This window comes from Falco peregrinus, chromosome 1 (genome assembly GCF_023634155.1).
Source record: "Falco peregrinus isolate bFalPer1 chromosome 1, bFalPer1.pri, whole genome shotgun sequence".
In the NCBI taxonomy this organism is placed as follows: Eukaryota; Metazoa; Chordata; class Aves; order Falconiformes; family Falconidae; genus Falco; species Falco peregrinus.
In genome coordinates, this window is record NC_073721.1 from 16890184 (window position 1) to 16912153 (window position 21970).

The window sequence follows — 21970 nt, forward strand, 5'->3', positions numbered from 1 at the left end:
ACCTTTAACAACTTCTTGTGGTCTGTTACTGCTTGCGGCATGCGACTTGCAGTCTTTTTGAGTTGACGGCAATAAACAGTTTACAGCGCTCCCCCCGTCGTGCTTGGCTTGTGCCACCTTCTCCTTGTTCACTCGCTTTTGGCTCCTTCCCTCCCACAAGTTACTGGGTGACACTGTCATTGTTGCGGGCAGTTTATGAGGCCAGGCCAGGCCATCTGCAAGCACAGCAATTCCTAAAGCAATTAGCAAAATGCGTCGTGTTATGTTTTTTACGTGTTGCAGATCCATCAGATATACTCATTAACCACAAAATTTTCAAGCTATACATCTGGTGTAACTACTGCATCAATTTACCATAGAGAAACTACACTAAACAAATCGAGCAGGCAGTTCAACTTATAGTGACTAATCGAAATCCTATGTATGCAGTTCATAAGCTAATTTATCCATTTATCTTTGCTACAAAAGCAACACAGATCTACTTACCCAGCAAGCTGTGCAGCCCCATGTAACGCCGCAGCTTGAGCCCGTCAGTTTTGCCTTTCCAAAATGAGACTCGTCTTAAAATCCCGTCCCTCTCTCAGGCCGCCTTTGGGAGGATTCCTGCCGCTTCACCCACACGTTTTCACGGGTTATCAACTTTTGTCATACACCTAAGGATTCATCAGCAAAGGTGGCAGGAAAGGGCTCATCAAGGAAGAACTTTAACATTCACACTTCGCAACAGGCTCTGCTCAGCGGTTCACTCGGTGCCCACGCAAGGAGGCAAAACTCCGACCCCGCTGGCAGGCACAGGGATCCCACCCCACGTCTGTAGGTGCTGTGGGGTGACTGGGGCAGCAGCCAGCGCCCCGTGGGGGCTCAGAGGATGGTACCAAAGCTCAGACCTCGAGGCACCGGGCGCTGCCTGCTCTGCAGTCGCTGGCAGTAAAGCACCGGAACGCCTGTGGGAAGGGGTAGAGCAGGAAGCCGGAGGCTTTGGCCAGGACCAACGTAGCAACGTGACACTTTCCAAGAGCAACCCAGGGGAAACCAACCCGTTGCCTTCAACTCAGCTGCAAAGACATCCCAGCACAAGGAGCGAGCTGGGACAACAGACACTGCTCAGGCCAGAACAACTGCTCTTTGTGTAGAAAAAACACCAGGGGGGTGGAGGGGAGATATGGCCATCTGCAGCAGGAATGCAAATTTCAGCAGCCTCAAGAAATTTCTCAAATGTAAAAAGTACCTCATCAAAACCCGATTCAGAGGGAAAAATACTTACAACTTGATAAAAATTCTCTTTTTTACGTATCTTGAGCTTAAGAAAAAAAGTACGTGTGACTGAAGTCCACTTGTCATTAAGCAAACTTACAACAGCAGGTTTTGCATCTTTGGCCAACGCTCCAGATCTGTGCCGCTGGCACTGCGAAGGAAAGTGCTGCACGGAACCGGGTCCGAAGCTGAGAACCTACTGCCAAGCACAGCGACATTAACCCCAAAGTATTTCTTTGCACCTTCAAATAAATTCAAAATTTTAAAACCAACTAAAGAACATTACTTTTGGAACCAGAAATTGCTTTCACATGTCACTATTTCTTAAGGTAACTTATGTGAGTTTTTTGTTGTGGTGTTTTGGTTTTGCTTTGGTTTTTTTCTCGGTGACCCAAAACCTGGTCAGACCTTGTCAGACCGGGAGCAGTAACCAGGCGAGTTACGTCCCAGTTGGGACACGTCACGAGCTAGTCGATGGCTGCGCCTAATGTTTGGTATCAAATCTAAACTCTTCAATAATTTCACTAATTTAAATCCACGTACACCTTAACGTTTCACACTAACTCCAAGAGCTCTGCTCAGTGGTCTACCATTTATCATTATTAAATAAAAGAGATATGAATCTTTTTTCTTTAATCATCCATTATTTTGTGGTATTGCTTGAACTGTAAAAGGCCAAGACGGTATAAAAAAAATTGTTCTGTAACAACTCCTTCCCCCCTCACCCACAGTAAGTGTTGTATTATTGAAGACAGAACATATGCAATGCTTAAATTGTTTTATTCTTAAGGAGAGGCTCTTTCTGGCTCAGCCGTCAGAGCTGTGCTCCAGCACTTCCCCTGGCAGTTTTGTCTCAAGCCCAGAGGGGGCAGAGCGGTGCACAGGAACCCGGCAGAACATCTCAAGCGTTACAATCAGAGATGCATGTGCCAGTACTGCCAACACTCACACACGGGCCACGGACACCGAAAAACAAACACGACGAGACAACATTTGATAAAGTCATTTTAATGGAAAATGTAAAACCCCTTTCAACTTCAATGTACAAAGCATGTGTAACACTTCCACTTTTAACAAATTAAAGCAAGCCAATGTTTTAAAAAAATACATCATTGAATGTATATATGTATATATTTACATAGCATATTAAGTTTAATATTTAGCTTTAAAAGTTCACATAAATTTTACCAAAATGAGACAATTTTTAAATAAATTACACCTTTTGAAAATGTTTAATTGTACACTGAATAGCTTCAATAAAATACTGAAGTGTCTGTATTTAATATCTACTTTATATACTTTATATTTTACAAAGTTTACAATTATTTGGCAGTAATTTTCAGATTATGACATGACTGCTGTGCGGACTCAGCAAGATCCCAAATGCAGGCAATAGCTGGTGTTTGTGTCCTACTCTCACAGTAACCTGTCTCAATGTAGTGAAAAATATCTGAATTATTTTAGCAAACTGTACAAGTCACATTTACATTTGATCAACAATATAGCATAGAATTTTGTGTTTTTCTTCCAAAAATAAATACATCATCTTAAATCTTTGACATTTCACAAACTTCATGTACATTATAATACAGGACAGCAGAATGCTGCTTAATTGTTTGCAAGTCTAACATGTAATCACAGTGGCTGTGATATGAAGCTCTACCGCTGCAGTGTCATTAACAAGTAAATACGATGACTACGTTTTCTTGGCACTGATGGTTTGTGAAGCTTACATTAGTGTGCATACTGTTCATGTATTAGAAAAAATAACCTCCGTTTGATGTTAACACAAAAAAGCAGAGCGTGCTTAGTTCTCATCTGTATCTTCCATTTCACCTTCATGAATCTTCAAAGCTCTCACCATTTCTTTAACGGCATGATACAAGATATTTTTAACCTGCAAGAACATCAGACAGATTTTAGTGAGGCCTACGACTAAGGAACTCTGCAAAGTAACTGCGTTTAGGACTGAGCCCTAAGCCTAGTGGGTGGTAAAAAACCCCCCACAAACGAAGGCTGCATCAAACCAGTGCAAAAGGAAACACCTTTTTACGTATTTTGAAACATAACATGAACTAAATAAAACCAGCAACTCAAGGGAGAGTCATTTACACCCCTGGCATTCATGCTGCTGCTCATTGTTATTCTGTGTGAACAGCAGCGAGGAAGTAGCTCCACGCACTGCTCCGCATTTCAATGAGCCTCGGCATGCCTGCCTTCTCAACAGCTTCCAGAGCAGAATTCATTTCCTACCTGCAGTTTATCATCGTAATTGATTTCTTCCTTTGACAGCCTCAGCTCCTGCGTTAAGTGAAATGACTGTACAAGATGTTCTGGAGACACAAAGTCTTCGGTTACTTGAACGCAGCTGTGAAAATTTTGCACCTATCCAAAACACCAAGAAGAAGAGTGGTAATTAGTATTGTGGGGTTACTCTTTGGCAGAGACACCTGAGAAAAGAGTGGGCATTGAGATCTTTCAAACCATGGGCTTATCAGACTAGAGGGTGTCTTCATACATTTTATGTGGAGAGCAATTAAGAGTATTCGACTTACCTAAATGAGCTTCTGGCAAAAGGTACACTTTGAACAATGCGCATCTGCCTGCGCTCCGGCACTTCTGCCTGCAGGGGCTCCGACATGAATGCAGCGCCTGCACCAGCTGCACAGGCACCCTGCGCACATCGGCTGCACGGCCACCTCCCAAGCACGGCGCCTGCGCCGCAGCCACAGACCGACTCTGCAGCAGCCCTGCCCTACGGGACCCCCCAGCACCTCGGGCCACGCAGACACGCGGGAAGCTTGTGTTCTGCCAGGCACAGCTTGCCACATTTGCTGCAAAATAATTGCCAGTGGAAATATTGGGGGAAAAAAAAAAAAAAAAAAAAAAAAAAGAAAAAGAAGAACAAAGGGGCAGGGTCGGCACCCGGGGTAGGGAAGCACTTTCTTTTTTCTCTTGAACACTTCTTACTGATAAAAGGTAACTACTGTGAGAAATGGACACCATCTCCTGCGACCCAGGTCATACCTACAGGACAGGGGTAAGGAAAAAACGCTTCCTGGTTGTGACCTGACTACCAGCTCCTGTCTGTCCGCTTCAGAAACACACAGCATCAGGTTTCACCCCGAAATCCTTACGAATTACACTGTTTCTTCAGCATGTGAAACACCACATTTCCCAAAATTCCAACAACTGCTCATAAAGTTGTGCAATGTCAATTCTGCAAACTTCCAAGCTGCGGGTGGGTGGGGAGGGAGCGCCTTTGCCATCCTCACAAACAGTCCCACCCTGCTCAGCACTGATGAAGACCTGCATATTTTAGGCTTGAGCCTAGCAAAATCTAGAGGTTTGTAAAGCATACCGCAATACTTCCACTGTGATACCTGACATTTAGAAAACCTTTGGTTTGAACACTGCACTTCATTTGAAAATTAAATTTTCTTCAAAAACACTGCCCGAGTCCAATTTTACAGCCTTACGGGTGAAATTCCAGAGGGTAACCGCTATCTCAACACTAGTATCATACACGGGGTTTCTGCAGCCTCGTAACCATCAAGGACAAAGCTGTGCTGTTCCCTCCTGCAAATTGATCAAAACAAAAATAATTCCAGAGACAACAAGGGTTTGTAGATGCCACAAAATTTGCAAATGGCAGGAAGCCAGGAGCAAGGGAACAGCAGCTGCAGAAGTGCCACTACCAAGCTCCCACCAGTGCTTGGGGAATTTCCTAGAGCTTCGTCTGAAACGTCTCTGCACCGTCTGCACCGTGCAGCCGGCTCCAGCTCCGCTCTCTTCCCCCGCAGGCATCTCACCTGCTTCAAGTCTCTACCTGCCCTTGTTTTCCTTTCCACCCCCATGCAAACCTCACACCACTCTTCCACTTTCTCCCCACTGAGACAAGGTTCTAACTCCTCTCCCTCCACTGCAGAACAGGCAGCATTTGTTGCCTGCAGATCTGTCCCCCTGCCGTGCCTTAAACCTCCTTCCCTTCCCAGGCCTGTCTTATCAGTGTGCGAGTCCGTGGGGGAGGACAGATTCACCTGGCTGGCCCCGTGCTCACCACGGAACGCCTGCTGACAGCCCCCCGCAGCTCTGTTCATAGCATTTGTAACACCAGCTGATACACTGACACAGGCAAGTAAGCGTGTTCAGCAAGGATTCCCCGGAGGTTGGTGGGGCGAGGACCACAGCACTCCCAGGACCCTCCCGGTTCCAGCTGAAGCAAGAGAACAGCTTTGCCCCCGAGGCCCCGCAGAGCAGAGGTTTTCCAGCAGGGCCTGGGAGGTGGGTGGAACACTGGAAAAGCCTCAGACTTGGGCCAGGACGGGAAAGGCGAGTGGGCAGGGAGGCAAGGGCCATCCACCCTCCCAGCTGCAGCTCCTCACCGCACAGCTGTCTCCCTTCTGTCCTGATGCTGAGGATCAGCCATTTCCTCCACGGCTCAGCTCCAGGGCCAGCGCTCAGCCCAGCAGCTCTGCATACGTAACTCCCAGGCCTTTATCCTACATCCTTATCGTAACATCACCGGGATGTCGCATTACCTCCAGCATGTTGCTTTACAATATATAATCCGGCTGCTAAATCAAGATAATACCACTATAAAAACCAACACCATAATAACCTGTTCTACTATGAACAAGTTTTGCACGTAGCCTGAACAACACATTTCAATCACTGACTCAAGCACTTCTGGCTTTTAAATTATTGCTAAAATATTTTACAAATTTGGAGTCACCAAATTAAAACCGGGGACGGCATCCCTAGAGGATGGCTGTGATACCAGATGATCCAGAGCAGCAGGAAGAGGGAACCATTCAAAGGAACAGCAAACCACCCCTTTTTCAGCTGGGGGAGTTTCCAAGGAGAGCCGAGGGCTTGCTGTTCCAAGTGCCAGAGAACATGGCCCAGATGTTAGCAACGCGGGGGACACTTCTGAGCTCCCCTACTTGTACAGCCAAAAAGAAGATACAATCCTGCAGTGCATCACTCACGGTACATTCAGAGAACCATCTGCAGAGGAGACCAGGCCAACGCTGTATCTATTTCTGGTCTCCCCCCAAGAGAGCAATTCCTTCCACCAGAGGTACTGGCAAGGCTACTCCGACCGTCACAGCTCACTGGAGAGGCTCTCCCTCCCACCCCACCACTGGAACAGTACGACTTTGCCTACTGAAATAAATGACCACAAGGGAAGCGTGACTGCTGTCTGCAGGTACGCAGGGAGGAGGGGGAAACCTGGGAAGCAAAAGGAATGTTCTATGCTACCATAAAATAGTAAGCACAAGTCCCTTTAAAAGCTAGACATGAATCCACAGAAGCTGGGGTAGGGGAGAAGAATATACAGTACACACAACCACCTCCATGTTAAGAGCAGCAGAATTCTAGACCAACACATCAGAAGCAGCAGTGTGACCATAATCCTGACTGGCTCCGGAATGGAAGTGTCTAAGCCATACTATGCAGTGACCACAGGCAGCTGGGCTCCCTAACTCCGCCCCTCACCCTGATTTCCTCTGCCCCACGACAATACCATGAGCACATAAAACCAGAAATGATAATTTACCACCAAACTAAGTATCAACTCTCATCCAGTTTTAATTACTGAAGATTCATGATGTGCACGTAAATCCGAAACACTTGACATGTAAACTTAACCTATTTACGTATTCTTGTTCAGACTCACTTTTAAATGTTTAAATGTGCTTTGTATGTATGAAGTGTTGGTGCTGATCCCTAAGGTCAGTATTTATGCACCTCTATTACAGAGAATACCGTACACGTACATGAAAGAACAAGATGCTTTCATTTCCTCCTACATGGCAGATTCACAGGAACTTCTTACTGAAGATGAAAAGGTTCTCAGCTTCACCCACTAAGGTTTAAAAACACCACGTTATTAACTCCTTGGTGCCAGAAGCTAGAACATTACCACTTCAAAAGCAATCTGGAGTTTAAAGCCAAGGAGATAAAGATGAGAGTGGTCTTATTTTTGGTCTTTAAACCTATGAACTGCAGGGAAGCCTGGAACAGTCCCACTACTTCATGTTTTATAACCTGTATGCCTTTATATATTGCCACATGCTATATATAACAAATTTCCCAGTATGTTTGTTATTTTCTGTGGGTTCCTTTTTCACTCTTCTATCTGGGATATCTCCCTTGTTTCAAGAGATCAGCTAAGGTTACTGGAGGATGCAATACATGACTCTGGGAGTTGTAACTGCTTTAGCCCAACAGGAGCCAAGAATAACATCAATGCCAAGACACTCCTTCACCTTTGTGAAGCAGCACCAAGCCCTGGAGACAGGGAAAGGCAACCTACAACGACCCAAGATTTGGTCACCTGGGTTTGAGGCTTTTTTCTTTCTTTTGCCAGAAAACAAATCCACCCAGATTATCCAAGGTTAGCACATGACCACGTGAAACCCATCTACAGACTTACTGGAACGATAAAGGAGTCTAGTCTGGGTAAGGTACCTGTTGGTTTCAATGCCCCAGCAACTGACATAGCTAGCAGACAGATTAGGGACGTAACACCTGTCACCACAACAAACCAGACATCTTTTTTTTCCCCCCCCCCACAGAGAACACCCTACTGCCCTGGTCACAGTGACATGGTAAGCCATTGCTTCCTCTCTGCCCAGATGAGGTGGCAGTTGGAAGCTGATCTGCAGATCAGAAACCAAACAGCACCTACTTCAGAAAGGCCTGGCCTTGCCTGAACCTGGGTGGAGGTCAATGATAAATATTTAACAGCAAGATGGTTTACACCTGCTACTGCAGGGTGGGGATGCTCCTCATTCCTTGATAGTCAGATATCTAATTAGTGGTGCTTGACAGCTGGCAACGCAGCAGGCTCCATTTCCTGTTGAAATGGGAGAAGGTCCACGGAGTGAAGAAATACAATGAATCTAGAACTGCCCAAAAATCCGTCTCGAAAAAATTGTGCTTTCTTCCTCTTTTCACCAAGGACAAGCAGCCTGGAGACTGCGAGAAAAAAACCCCACCAAACAAAAAACCCACCACCAAAAAAAAAGTAACAAAGCCTATGAGCTAGGAGAGGACTAAGGCTGGCCACACAAATTCACGCTGTCTCTCCAGAACTGCCCTACTGGCAGTACTTTTTCTGACTTAAGTAAGAATTAAATCAGCCCAGCTGCTGCAAAGGTGGTATCACTGTTTCTGACAGTAAGGAAAACTGCTGAAGGGACAATGACGACTCCTAGTGATTGATGTACCTTCTGTAAAAAGAAACTTAATGTGGAGCGGGAAAACGACTTCCAAATCCTGTTACAGAAACATCTTGTTAACCCAAACTTGTCTCTGAAGTTCTACTGCTGAAGACAAAAACAATGACACCTGACATCCAGGTGGCTTCATCTCCTTGGGTTACTCTCCCTGTCTCTCCTGGGACAGGTTAACATTTGGTTTAGAAGAAAAAAAAATACTAACCTGACTCTGCCATAACTAAAACCAGTTTATTTCAAAATTTGCTAATGAAACGAGTGGAAAAAAGTGGTTCATAATAGTCTGCTCATTTTTTATTTTAAAGGAAAAACGGAACAGTATTATTTCAATCATTCAAGCTGCTGTATGTGTTAGTACTGGCTAGTCATCTATACAAGCAGATGTACCTTGTCATACATTCCTATATACTAATAGCTATCATGAAGAAAATAAAATCTAATTTGAATACAGATGTAGTTATGTTTTGGGGAAAGAAGTAGTTATTTTGTTGTATTCGTTACTTAATCCTGTGTGTTTGTAAACAGATGTACATTACCTGATGAAGTGCTCCGGCTGGTAGAATAATAGCATCACCAAGAAACTGAATAACCGTACAGGTTTTTACTCCATATTCTTCAAGAAGTCTTTGGCGAAGTTTTTTATTCACATACCAACTCTGATCACGTATTGGATCATGCTCTGGTAGAACTTCTAAGCCTTGCTCTTTTGCTATCTGTAAGTACAGAAAAGATCCCATGTCACTTTCAAACGGAGTTGAACCTTCTGCTGCCAAGTTGTAAGTATACCTAACTTATAAAGCAAAACTACGGTGTTCTCTCTCCATACCCAAATGAGAATTTTAGTTAGGGATTCAAAAGAACCTCAAAGGAACTAGGAAGTCCCACTGAACTGAAGACATCTGCACTCCAACTCCCACTCCAAAATGTAAAGCTTTGCTGCCAATTCCTCAAGCTTCCGACCTTCAGTTCTGACACAGACACATGACACCATAGCCTCAGCTCAGGAAAAAAGCAGCAGATAAAACTAAGGGTCATACGGTCCTGGGCAACCTGCTCTAGGCGACTCTACCTGAGCAGAGGGGTTGACAAAAGGACCTCAAGAGGTCCCCTTCCAATCTCAACCACTCTGTGGTAACTTATTTTCCTACCATCCCATCAAGGAATTCAGAAAGAAATGACGGGAGATAAAAAAAGTGCTTTCTGACAGCAACAAACTTACTGCAATAACCATTTCTCACCAAGTTAACCACAGGGAACAAGTATCACCCCTTATCAGTTGCTAATCAATCATAGTGACTAAAGATAAAAAACACATATCCAATCCATCTGTCATGACTCAGGAGACAATTATCTCATTAAAAACAATGATGTTTATCCATACTGATATTAAATATACTTAATTAGGTGATGCAGAGCTTGAAACTGTTCTTGTTTACCACCACCTTTTTTCTGTACTAAAAATGTACTAAGATTTTATCTTTTCTCAGCAGCAAAGCAGTCCCAAGGTCTAGTTAACAATTAATCTCCAATTCACTATTTCAAAAATACCACCACATGAAAAATACAAGGTGGTAAGCAATTCACTCTGGATATCACGGCAAGCTGTGGCAGTAAATGACAAACTTTATTACCTAGCATCTTAAGTGCTTCTGTTTTAAACCTGCTGCTCAAAGACCTTCACAATATCCCTTAATTGCTTTGAAAGAAGAAATGCCGAGTAATACTCACTGTTCACCTATTCCCTCGCATTCATGATTCTGTTCACAATTTTTCTGAACTGAAGAGCCACCACCCACTCTGTGAGCGTCGACTTTTTGACTGAACGGAGAAGTCTCACTGTGTAATTCATCTCTCCTGGAATTAGCTGTATTTATTTTACTCCCTCCGCAGTTCAGGTTGCCAAAGAGCAAACGTTTCAGTCACCAGAGGACAGCTGCCCTGGGACTGGAACACTGCCTTATTGTCCATGAGAATCTTTACTACTAAATTTCTTAGGCTCCTCCTGCTCACAGTAGAGACCCTGGCCTCCAGCCTGTTTATGGACCCCTTTGGTTCAGCTAGTTAAAACTCATCTGATTTTCCTTCCGTAGTGAAGACAGTGAAGCCTACTTTCCCTCAAGTGCTATTTGGTATTTCTGTCATCTGTCAAGACCACCTTCTAGAACATGAAAACATGCTAAGGACAGGGCACAGAAAACTGCTTCCAAGATGGTATCTCTAAATCTAATACCACTGATGGATACTCATCCTATGCTCTAAGTAACAACCTGAAAGATTCTGATATGGCTCACATGCAGCTGAAGGAACATCTACACCACAGCTAGCACTGAGTAAGTCTGCTGGCCTTGGGTGCACTATCCCCCACTGCTTTCATCTTCACCAGGAGCCAAAGCATGTTCTTTGAGCTAAGTGAAGCAACGCAAGAGTCCTTATGAAGATCAGTGGCTGCTGGCTTGCAAGGTCAGGGTGTTTCGCATGGGACAATTCACAAAAATTTCAGCATCTGATAATGCAAGAATGGATCAGTGACAGAAAAAGATTACCCTACAAATTATCCTTTGTATGAAGAGGACAAGAATAGATCACCATGGCCTTCTGAGCTTTCAGAGTTTGCAGGCTACCTGTAACTCTTACAAGTGAGTATGTTATCATGTTACTTACTTGATTTGTTGATGATGTAGCAGGTAAATTATGATTTATGCACTATAAAGGAAATAATTTTGCTTCCTTTCCTTACCTTCCCTAAGCACAGGGGCAGGATTTGTGGGTTTTGCCAGCTCCCTTTGATTTACCACCAGTTACTTGTATTATATTTTTAAAATATGTATTATAAATCTAACCTTTTGCAGAAACTCCCTTATTTTGTCAGCATCTTTGCCAGCATAAATGTGCCATAAAGCACCAGGTAATTCACTTGAATCTTTCAACCGCTTCCTTAAAAGGTCATCCAAATCTTCCTCTTCCAACTTCTTCAAAACTCCTAAGATTCAACAAAAAAAAAAAATTTAAAAGTGAGAAAAACTTAAACCCAACACCCTTCTGAACTTCTTGTGTGAGGACTGAGCAGATCAGTGTTTGGTGAATACAAGAGAAGCCCCCAGATGATCTTTTTGTTTGGTATTTGTAATTAGTTACTAGAACATGAACGTCATAAACAGCTTAAAAGCAATGTTTAATTTTTAAACTTTTTTGTATTTCTTGAATTTGGTAAAATATTTTCCTACCTGAAATAAACGAGCAGGGCTGGCATCAAAAAATTAAACTACTAAAAAAGGTGTTTTCCTGCAGTCAGCAAAAGTAGTGTTTTGCACGCTGTTCTGCAATTAGAACTCTCCCAATGTAAGTTTTGCTGCTATTAACTCAGTGCATAAGTGAAAACGAAGCAAATAGAAGACAGTGAACTTTACTGCAGCTCTGTTGGTCACACCCAAAATCTACATTTGCTGATTACGGAGCATGGGGACAAAAGAATAAGGGTGAAGAAACAAAACTATTTCAGGGATTCAAAGACTGTTTCACATAAGTAATAAACCTCATACAAGATGACTAACATGTACCAATTTAAGCTCTCCAGTCCTGAAAAATTACATTACAGTCCAAATTCAATAGACCAAACGCAGTGCATCCAGAGGGAGCAGAGTAAACAGAAGGTTTGGCAAATACATCATCCTGACATAATTGTTAGGACTACCACAGCTTCCAGAGAAAATCCTTCATCCTGCACTTTCATTAGCCCTGCCACAGAAACAGTACATCAATTAGAGCTAATGGCAAAAAAAGTGAAGAGAGTTTGAAATACCATTTCATAATTCATGAACTGCAGTGTATTTTATGCAGAATTAATGTGTGTGCAAATTCTTGAAACAAAGAATCTCCCAGGTTTAAGCAAGTACTTATGGATATCATTCATCCCTTTCAGAAGAACAGTGTCAATTTTAAAAGCGACAGATCGTTCAGTACATCTACACCTCTTACAGTGAGCTTTCCTTACCTGATTTGGAAAGTACTCCATTTCCTTTTGCTATGCCAACATAAACAAGGATGTTCACGACATCAGAAACTTCAATATGGAGATTTGTGGTTCCTATATCATGGTCTTTAGTAGCAGCCACACCTATGTTACAAGACAAAATTAAGATTTGTTGTATTGCATATTCACCTTCAAATAAAACGTGCGACAGCTGAGAAGGAATTTCTGAAGGTACATGACACATCACAGAAAAGCTTTTTACATACAGACAGGCTTTAATGTGGAAAATACTGAGATACAGAAACTACAAACATGCTGTTGTTTCCCTTGCTAAACAGAAAATGTTACTTTTTAATAGAGCTCTTGAGATATCTCTCAGCCCAGGTAACTGTCCCTAGGTAGCAGCTGTGTCAGAACCAAGCACATTTCAGCAGAATAATGAGAGACATTTCCTAACCACCACGTTCCTTCTCCACCTTTCAGGTTGTTCAGACCAAAATGTAACTGCAATGAATACACAAGGCTGTAAAATTGAATGTGTCACTTTTATGACTGGCTGTAAGCTGATGTCTTCATCAAAAGAAATCCCCAAGCAGAAAGAAAAATTAATTTTTGTTCTAACAGGTGAAAACATACATGCTTAAGTCAAAAAGACACTAAGCCTTGCAGCAAGATTACATGAAACTGTCATTAATAGTTCAGTTCTTTGGACCCATGCCTTTATCAACACCATTAATAAGTTTATTTCGAAGGACATCTGGAGAACTTGCTAAATCAAAGTCATCATGCCACAAATTACAACTCAATTCTTGTCCTATTACAGCAATTTGTAAAATAGAATTGAACAAATTTGTTTGCAAAAGAAGGAGCAGCTGGAAAAGGTCCGAGGGAAACAACCTTTTCTGAACATGTTTTTGAGTGTACAGCATACAATACAAATAACGAGAAATACACTGAGATTTATGACCAGACTTATGAACACAATATTTCACAGCGTTTTGTCATACAGCATTATTAAAAGATAGGATCTGCCTTTGTGTAAAAGCAGCTAACCATTTCTATGCTTCAAAAGACTGTAACAGCACAAGAAAACACAGAAAGAAATGCAGAAGCAAATTAACTCTTACGCCTGAGGTGTATGCACTGTGCAAATCAGTCAAGTATTTCTCTTAAATTCAGTGAACAATTCTCCAAGCAAGGTCAGCCTTCTATCAAGCACTATAACGTGCGATATCCCTCACTTTTAAGGGAAGAGGTAACTACTACACTTCAAGGGCATACTCACCATAGGCACTGCATAGCCTGGGTCCCAAATCTGGACGGACAAAGAATCCTGGCAGGTGAGAAGCCAAGTTTAGTTTTCCTTCTGGACTACAATATTCGGGCAAGGGTAAACTTTTTAGTAAGTCCTCGTATCTGCAGGAGAAGAGGAAGGAGAATGCAAGTGAATGTGTGTCTCTACACAGAGAGAAAAAAAACAACACGGAGATATTAAACTCAAGTACCTGGCTGGCATCATAGCCTTGAAATCTTCCCCAGAAGGCCAATCTTTCAGTTTTAGTAGAGCTGTTTCCCCATTTTTTATTTTCTGCCGTTCTGCAGGTAACACAGAAATTATTAAAAACTAATACACTGTAGGTGTACTTTCATTTACTCAACTAAAATAGGTAACGAGCTCTTAACCCGTCTGTAAAGATTTCATTCATGAAACAGGAGATAATTCATTTTGAGACTCAAGAATGATACAAAACAACTCAACCAGTTGAGGAACAATGACATTTGTCTGGTTTCTTAGTCAGACATTACAAGTACAGTAGCGCACCTTTAATTCTTCAAACGTACAAAATGCAAGCTTCCATCACATTCTCTGGAAAGATTACCCAGAGCTTTCTTTTTAAAATGAAGTTTCTTCAAAGCCTCAGGATCCATAAAGAATATTTTTAACTGCAGTTTCTAACATTGACCATGTTCAGAATCAATGGAATAATACATTTAAAGTAACGTACTTGAAACATCTTCAAAACCATCCCAGAACTCCTTGACGTTGGTGTTTGAAATAATACTGTCTTTGCAATTCAAAATATCAGCTTGCTGGTTTCCAAAATCTAAACTAATTGACTCGGCTTTCCACAGACTGAAGTTCATTTTCTTATGCATACCGGACACTAAAACAGGCTGTAAAACAATAAAATGATAATTTAAAAAAATCAATATATATCCTTTCACAAGCAAACACCTTCATTGATACTGCAGTACAAACGCATCTGAAACGCACACTGAAAGACCTCGGCCCTACTGAGCTGTTAAGACTTCCTCCAACAGCAACCATACCCGAGATGTCACACGCGCATCTTTCTGGAATATGAATCTCCGTAATTTCTTATTTACTTTCAGCAGTTAAGTGAAGTTTTAACTACACAAGGTTCGTATGTGGGCTACACCTGACAAGCTTTTGCCCACTGCTAACAATACGTTTTCAAACATGGAGTTAGGCAAATCTGTCCTTCAACACACCTCCCCCAGAGCTCACACCGAGGTCGCTTTATAGACTGAACGGCTCAATACCTACCCTTCCTTGTTTCCAGCAGTCTTTGAAGAGCTTCCAGTTGTTGCTGTTTTTATGGTCTCTGAGCCACAAAACATGCTTATCACAGATCCATGAATACTGAATATCACTGTACCGTTTACTGCAGTCATCCTGAATACATTTTCTATCATCCTTTGGCTCATCTTTTATTTCAGATTTTACATTTATCTTTGGTGCTCTGTTTGGTGGAATCTTGTTTTCTACTACTGAAGCAATTATGTCATCAAGAATGTTCGGCATAGTCCTTCCGCTCTTGCCACTCTATTAGAAAACAAACAAATGTATGCTTAAACAACACAAACCCAAATAAAGTTAATGCAATTCCTTTTGCAGTAGAATGACAACATTTCATTACCAATTAGAAGCCTGCAGTTATCTACTTCCTTTGCAGAAAACTGCATACATTCCCACATGGAAAAAGTCAGAAATACAGAGTTACTACAAAATACAATATATTGGAAGCTTCCTTTATTTTGTCAGGTTAAGGCTTTATTTAACTTAACGGACATTTTCTTTATAGTAGCTATCAATTATAACTCTTTTTTTTTATATATATATATATAAAATAAATAAAAAATAAAAATGTTAAGGCATATGTGTGCATATAAGTTTTAACTATAAACGAGTATTTAAAGCAACACAGCTATCAGACTGCTCTAACTAAAAAGTACCAAAACAAATGACAGAGGTGATCAAATCCTGACATAAGAAACATGTTGTCTTGTAAACACTTACTGCTGTTCCTGTTGAGTAAACTGGAGCAAAAGCAATACCCGCATCTGTAGAACCTAGACGCAGTTTGCCTGCTGTTGTAGTTAACAAATCTCGTAAGGTTGAGCCCTGCTCATTGTTCTGCGATGCAGGAGGGGAGCTTTTACAGTTCTGGGACTCCAAATTATCTTGGTCTTTCTCCTCCTTTGAATGTTTTCCAGGACATTCTTTATTCTCTAAAACAAAAATAAACTACATTAGAAGTTTATACTGTTGTATTACAATGCAGACATAGGAACAGCACCAGTATCCTGCATTTTATAGTGGTGGTAATATACTGTAGCACTAGCACTTTATTCACCTGAAAACACACCAGAGGATGAACTAGATCCTTCAAAATGCAGTCAAACTGTGTGACAATGAAAAGGCCTTCCTCAGCATCTCAGACATGCACCTGAGTGAGTACCTGTCACAAATAAGAGATGCTGTAGCTGGAAATACTGCTTTATTACACACGCATTCCACTAGTGGCTCTTCAATTCCGTATCACTAGTGCCCCCAAAGTCACGGACATGGTATAACCATTTCAAACATATACCTTTCTTTTCTTCTCTGGCTTTCTGCTCTGCAAGATCAGCTAACCAATGCAGCGGTGACTGGGATTCAGGCGGCGTTAACTTGCTGTCTGTGCTTACATCACTCCTTGGACTTGTATTACCATTTGTCTCGGACTTTTGAGGAGTATTCTGCTGTTGAGACTCAGGCATGCACAGAGAAATTTTATTACTGTGGTTAAGGACATTCTGCAAAACCTGTAAAGAACAAATTTATTTTTAGTATGTCACTTTGCTTTAATGTATTTCAAAAACAAGGCTAGCACTTCACCACCGTATATGTAAATTAAAATGCAACTGTTACTATTCAAATATAAAAATCCACAAGAATCAGAACACCTGAACAAACTGTGATGTATTTTAGACTTACCTGAGACACACCATTCATCGCAGGGAGCTTGCCAGCTTGCGTGCTCTGCTTGCTGGTACACTGACAATGGGATTTAATTTCAAATTTTTCTCTAATATTATGCATAGCATCTAAAAGATCTGTCAAAACTAGAAGACAATTAAAGAGAAAACCATCAGAAGATTTGTGACCTTCTTTACAATACATGCACTGTAATGCTAAAATGCTATCTCTAAACCTTTTAAAAATTTAAACTATTAAAACTACTAAATTTAACACTCAAAAATACTAGAAAAGACTGTCCCATTTACCTTAAAGCTTGTGCAGGAAGAGACAAGGTCTTTAATTAAGTAAGTGCCCACCACTCTTCTGAAGAATCTAACCTTCACTCTGCATTCCCATTGCATGGCACGAACCAAGCAAACCAGTCATTCATTATTTACTCATTGCTCAATGGGTGCATCACTGCTTCACGTAATGAAACCGTCAAACTACAGACTGAAGCGAGCCATGTCTTGACAAAAAAATTACTACGTGATCATGTAATTTAAGGCTGTTTGGTAATGGGTACGCACAGAAGAACCAAATCAATGCTACGTAGGGAGTCTTCACTGTGCTGTTTCCAGATGAGTGGTTCACTTCACAATTTAAAATTAAAACCAGTTTCAGTCTGGAACCTGTTCTGGGGAATGTCACAATTTGAATTTATTATGGAATCTAACCAACCTTCATTTCTACGTGAACTAACATGCAACAGCCCATAAAATAATGACTGCGTCTGTATTTCCAGCTTAAAATAACTTGGGAATTTACTTAACAAGTTTAAGGGTTCCTCTGAGTTTTTCTATGGTCTGCATCAATGCTGCCAGAGATCACAAGTGAAGTTGTGCTAACAACTACCACACTAACTAACCATGCTTCTTCATAACATTTACTTGGTTGTAACAAAAATTTTGAATTTAGCTGGGTTTAGGATTACTGCTGAAGTTTTTCATTTATCACAAGCTCTTTCCCTGTGTTTTGCTTTAAGATGCTCAATCAGATGTCCAATCAAAACCACACATGAATTTTTTTCTTTTTTGGGTGGGTGAAGGGGACAGAAAACAGTAAAAAACGAATCCCCAAAGATCTGTTGCCACATAATGCTCCTCAGCAGCACTATTTAAGATTTTCTTTCAACAGGTAAGGTCAGATTTATTAAGTACATTCTGGCTGTTTTATTCTGCTCTGAAAAGGTACAAAAAAGTTACACCAAACACCCTCAATTTCTTCACTGCCTGTCCCCAAAAGCACTTCAGACATCTGTCAGCTCACTGCACTTTCTCCCTTCATCATCTCTGCCCCTTGCTGTTAAATGCCCAGATTCACTTGCCTTCCTGCAATGGTTTGACACAATTTGCAGGTTTTTAAATAGAAAATGTGAAGTTTCAAGAAACAACTCTGGGCCCTCTTCACAGAAAGACCTTGGAAAAAACACATCCTGCTTGCTCACAGGTGGTCTTACCAGAGCCTGGAATAATCTGTGTCGGCATCAGGTGTTTGTGATCATGAGGCTGTCCCTTCACACACTTCATCCAGGCATACAGCTCCTTATCTGCAAAGTAACATTGCCAATTGTTTTACTTTACTCACAGTGGTATAGAGACAGAGCTAACTAACATTTTTCAGATTTGTTTTAGTTAGAAACGGTTTTCTAAACACACTGTGAGTCTTCTGTCCTGGTATCCTGTGTGACAAAGATTGGCATACAACAGCTACTTTTCACAATACAGAGAAGAATAAAGAGTTCTAACAATACTGAAATAGCTGCATCTGTAACACAGACGCCTGCCAACAACCTCAAAGTTTTGAGGTATATTCCCTTTATTATGTTTAGTGACTTGCCAATTCAGCATAAGCTGGAATCCTTTAAGTTGAGGCAGTGAGACTCCCCTGATGAATTCTAACATGGAAAAGAGACACAATTAGGCTGTGATTGTATGGTTAATTTAATTTGATGCAATCCACGCTCCAACAGCTCCAAAGTGGCTGTCTTCAACCAGAGAGGGCCACACAAGCTAAACATGAACTTTTAACCGAATCAACTCTCTGATTTGGTCTACCACGCAGCTGCACCGATGTTACTGGTGGCACAGAGAGGGAAGTTGCACCATACGTCAGATTAAAGCAACCATGAAACCACAAGTCTGTATGTATTGGTTGAAAATTGTCTGTGGCAGCAAAGAGGGCCTAACTGGTAGGAAACAGGCTTTCGATAATGTTTCAGGAAGACTGTCCCTGCCCGAAAAATATGCAGTGTAAAGACAAGACAGAGGAAGAACAAGAGCAAAAAATGCCTGGCCAAGCAACTGGTCCCCAATTTGCTCTGTGATTTTGGGGCAGAAACAGGAATGCCATTTCTCTCTCGACCCCTGGTCTTGTATCCTATCTAATGGACTGCCAGTTTTAAGAGACTTTACTTTTACAAAAAGAGTTCTTTTTACTAGCTTGCTCAGCTCCAGCAACGTAAGCTAAGGAGTACACTAAAGAAAGCATTTAGCACATCTAAAGCATTACATTCTTACACTGTAATAGATACACACGTACCAAATGCTCCTTTCAGATAAATATTAGATTTGTTAGCCATTGTGTAGTTTTCGTAACTCCTAAAACATTGAAATATGTAACGGGTAGCAAACAAATCAAATCAAAAACCAAAATAGCCTGTATCTACTTCATGTATTTTATCACTGAAATGCCATAACGTGGCACTCCACCTGATGGTGCCACGAACTGTCTGAAGGTAACAATGGATGCAGAGTCATTCATTCATGCAGTACTGATAGAAGTCGCTGATAAATAACCTAAGTATGGAATATTTAAACCTCTAGCATTCCTGCTGAAGCAGGGGGAAACCAGTTCTTCCCCGTTACATTCAGGCAACTGTAAAAACAACTACCAGTTCCAGGAAAAATGGTGTAATTATATAGAGACGTGGTTCTGAGCTTTGTATGCGAGTGCCAAAGGAGAGATACAGTTCACATGAATCCTACAGCATCGTTAGAAATAAAGCTGCGGAGAGGGACGCTATCGTACTGCTTTTGCACGTTATGTTGGGATGAACAGTAAAGAGAAAGTCTTCCCTGTTAAGGGGACTGAAAAGAAGCCTGCTTCTGTATACTGCTTTTTGTAAGCTTTGAAGGTATTTTACTAAAACTTTCCTGGCTGGTTAACACGCACACTATAAAAAGCCTCTGACCGCGTGTTCCCACTAGGGTAAATAATGTTCGGCGTATATCCCAAGCCACGTCAGATGGATGCAGACACATGCACACACAGAGGCTTAAGCCAGTTGAGAGCCGCTGAAGCAGCCTCCAGCACTGAAACATTAATGACTGTTCTCAGTATTAAAAACCGCCAACGTTAGTTCTCTAGAAACTTCAGGATTTGATGGAAGTCTCTGGGAACATCCTAGAACCACAGTGGAGGAGACCTCTAACCGCAAGCGAAGGACAAAGGGGATGGTCTCTCCATTTATCAAACATCTGCCATCTAACGGTTAAACTTTTATTTTACCGACATTTCACATCTGTGACATTATGCTGCTATGACAAACATGGAAATGCTTTTTGAAACAGCATTATACTTGAATCAGTTCCTGGCGCAGTGTTTGACCGCACGACTGTGCCAGGGCACAATGCCTGCCACCCAGGGGAAGGCAGTCCTTTCCAACAAGCAGCCTGAGCACCATGTCACAGCCGAGGGCTGAATCACCAGATCAATCTTCCAAGCCATTCTCTCTTTCAACTGCAACCAGGCTGGGTCACTCAGAAATCACAGGCCTGTAAGTCAGTCCTGTTGTACTTCACTATAGACTAAACTAGCCATTCCCATTAAAGCACAGGAATTAAACGAAGTATGTGTGTAGGCTGCTGGATTGTGAAACCCCCATTAATGCTCATTTTGAATACCACGTAAATTGTTTTTCTCCATCTCTTCTTTTTTTATAATAAAAACCAGGCTGTTAAGTCAATAAGACAAACCATGTACTTCCGAAGGGAGGACCCCAGAAAGCACTCATATCAAGGCAAGTCTTGGCAGTGAGTTACCATAAAGCAGGGAGGTGTAACGGAGTGCCGGTCTCACAGCTAAGAACAAGATTTAACCTTGAGGGGCAAGGCACCAGCAATCCAAGACAATCCACACAAAAAAAGACTGAAAAGCGGACAAAGACCTAAAATAGCCCCCACAGCAGTTGCTTTCTGAATGACTGATTCTACATTTACCAAGAAAAAAGGAGGCAAAAAAGATCTAAGAGAAACTAAAACACACAAGCAGTAATTTAACACTTTACAGAAAGGCAGTTACACTAGTGGATCAGCAGCTCTGCAACAAATGAGAATAAACAGCCTATACAATGCTCTAGCTCATAAAGAACTGACCTCTAGAACTTTTTCTTTCCTTTGCCTTGTAACAATCTAGGCAGACCACAAATCCACATTTTTGGCAGACCCAATGAATGTTAAATAATGTGGCTTCACATGCATCACACATCTCACGGACTCCTCTCACTGCTCTCTTCCATGCAATTTTGGCTGAAATACAAAAAAAGCAGAATAAAAGGACTGAAATTTAAATGCAAAGCACAGAATGAATAGTCTTTATAGATGAAGCATTCGTAATTTTCCCCTCAGACGCAAGTGGGTGTGGGGGGAGGAAAGTGATCCTTCATAAACAGGCCATCAGCATTTACCCTCTTAGTTGCATTACACAGCATCCCCATCAATGCTATTATTCATACACTATAAAGAAATTAAAGTATCCAAAAAACACAGGCCAAAGTAATATAGAAAGAACATTCCTGCTCAACAAGAGTAGGCTGCAAGTATGAAGAAGAGCTTCTTCAACATGTACTTCTAACCCCGTGCAATGAAGAGAGCTGGTTTTTTCATCTGACTGCCAATGGGACATGTTTAATCTCAAGAGAAGCCAAACCGGTGAGCTGGATGGTTAGAGTCGGGGGGGTGGGAGGGGGGGTGGGGGGTGCCTGTCCCAGAGACCTGGCTCATACTTCTGCTTTCTGCCCTACCTCCTCCTCCTATTGCCTGGAATTAGCCACGCCACCAGTGCGTTTCCAGCCTGTGCCCATCTGCTGTGGGCCAGAAAGACGAACCGTGGCTTTGGTAGGGAGATGATGCTGTTAGCACATGCTTCACATGGCACATGCGATCATGCTATTCTCCTTTGTTCTGGGAAGGA

General features: G+C 41.8%; 1 protein-coding gene across 5 annotated transcripts in view; it reads right to left on the reverse strand.

The window, feature by feature from the left end:
• Positions 1-2246: 2246 nt before the first annotated feature.
• Positions 2247-21970, reverse strand: part of JMJD1C (jumonji domain containing 1C) — a 165957-nt gene continuing 146233 nt past the window's right edge. For 4 of the 5 annotated variants that reach the window (XM_055819417.1, XM_055819426.1, XM_055819423.1 and 1 more), the window contains 14 exons: positions 21154-21306; positions 18237-18326; positions 16754-16881; positions 16368-16581; positions 15794-16005; positions 15041-15319; positions 14478-14646; positions 13977-14067; positions 13757-13887; positions 12493-12615; positions 11342-11481; positions 9038-9214; positions 3508-3639; positions 2247-3151 (listed from right to left, as the gene is read on the reverse strand). In XM_055819417.1, coding sequence (XP_055675392.1) covers positions 3062-3151; positions 3508-3639; positions 9038-9214; positions 11342-11481; positions 12493-12615; positions 13757-13887; positions 13977-14067; positions 14478-14646; positions 15041-15319; positions 15794-16005; positions 16368-16581; positions 16754-16881; positions 18237-18326; positions 21154-21306 — 2129 coding nt within the window. In that variant the 3' untranslated portion in view covers positions 2247-3061. Of the gene's footprint in view, positions 3152-3507; positions 3640-9037; positions 9215-11341; positions 11482-12492; positions 12616-13756; positions 13888-13976; positions 14068-14477; positions 14647-15040; positions 15320-15793; positions 16006-16130; positions 16236-16367; positions 16582-16753; positions 16882-18236; positions 18327-21153; positions 21307-21970 lie in introns of those variants that run through there. The other variant, XR_008749917.1, reaches the window with a different exon arrangement.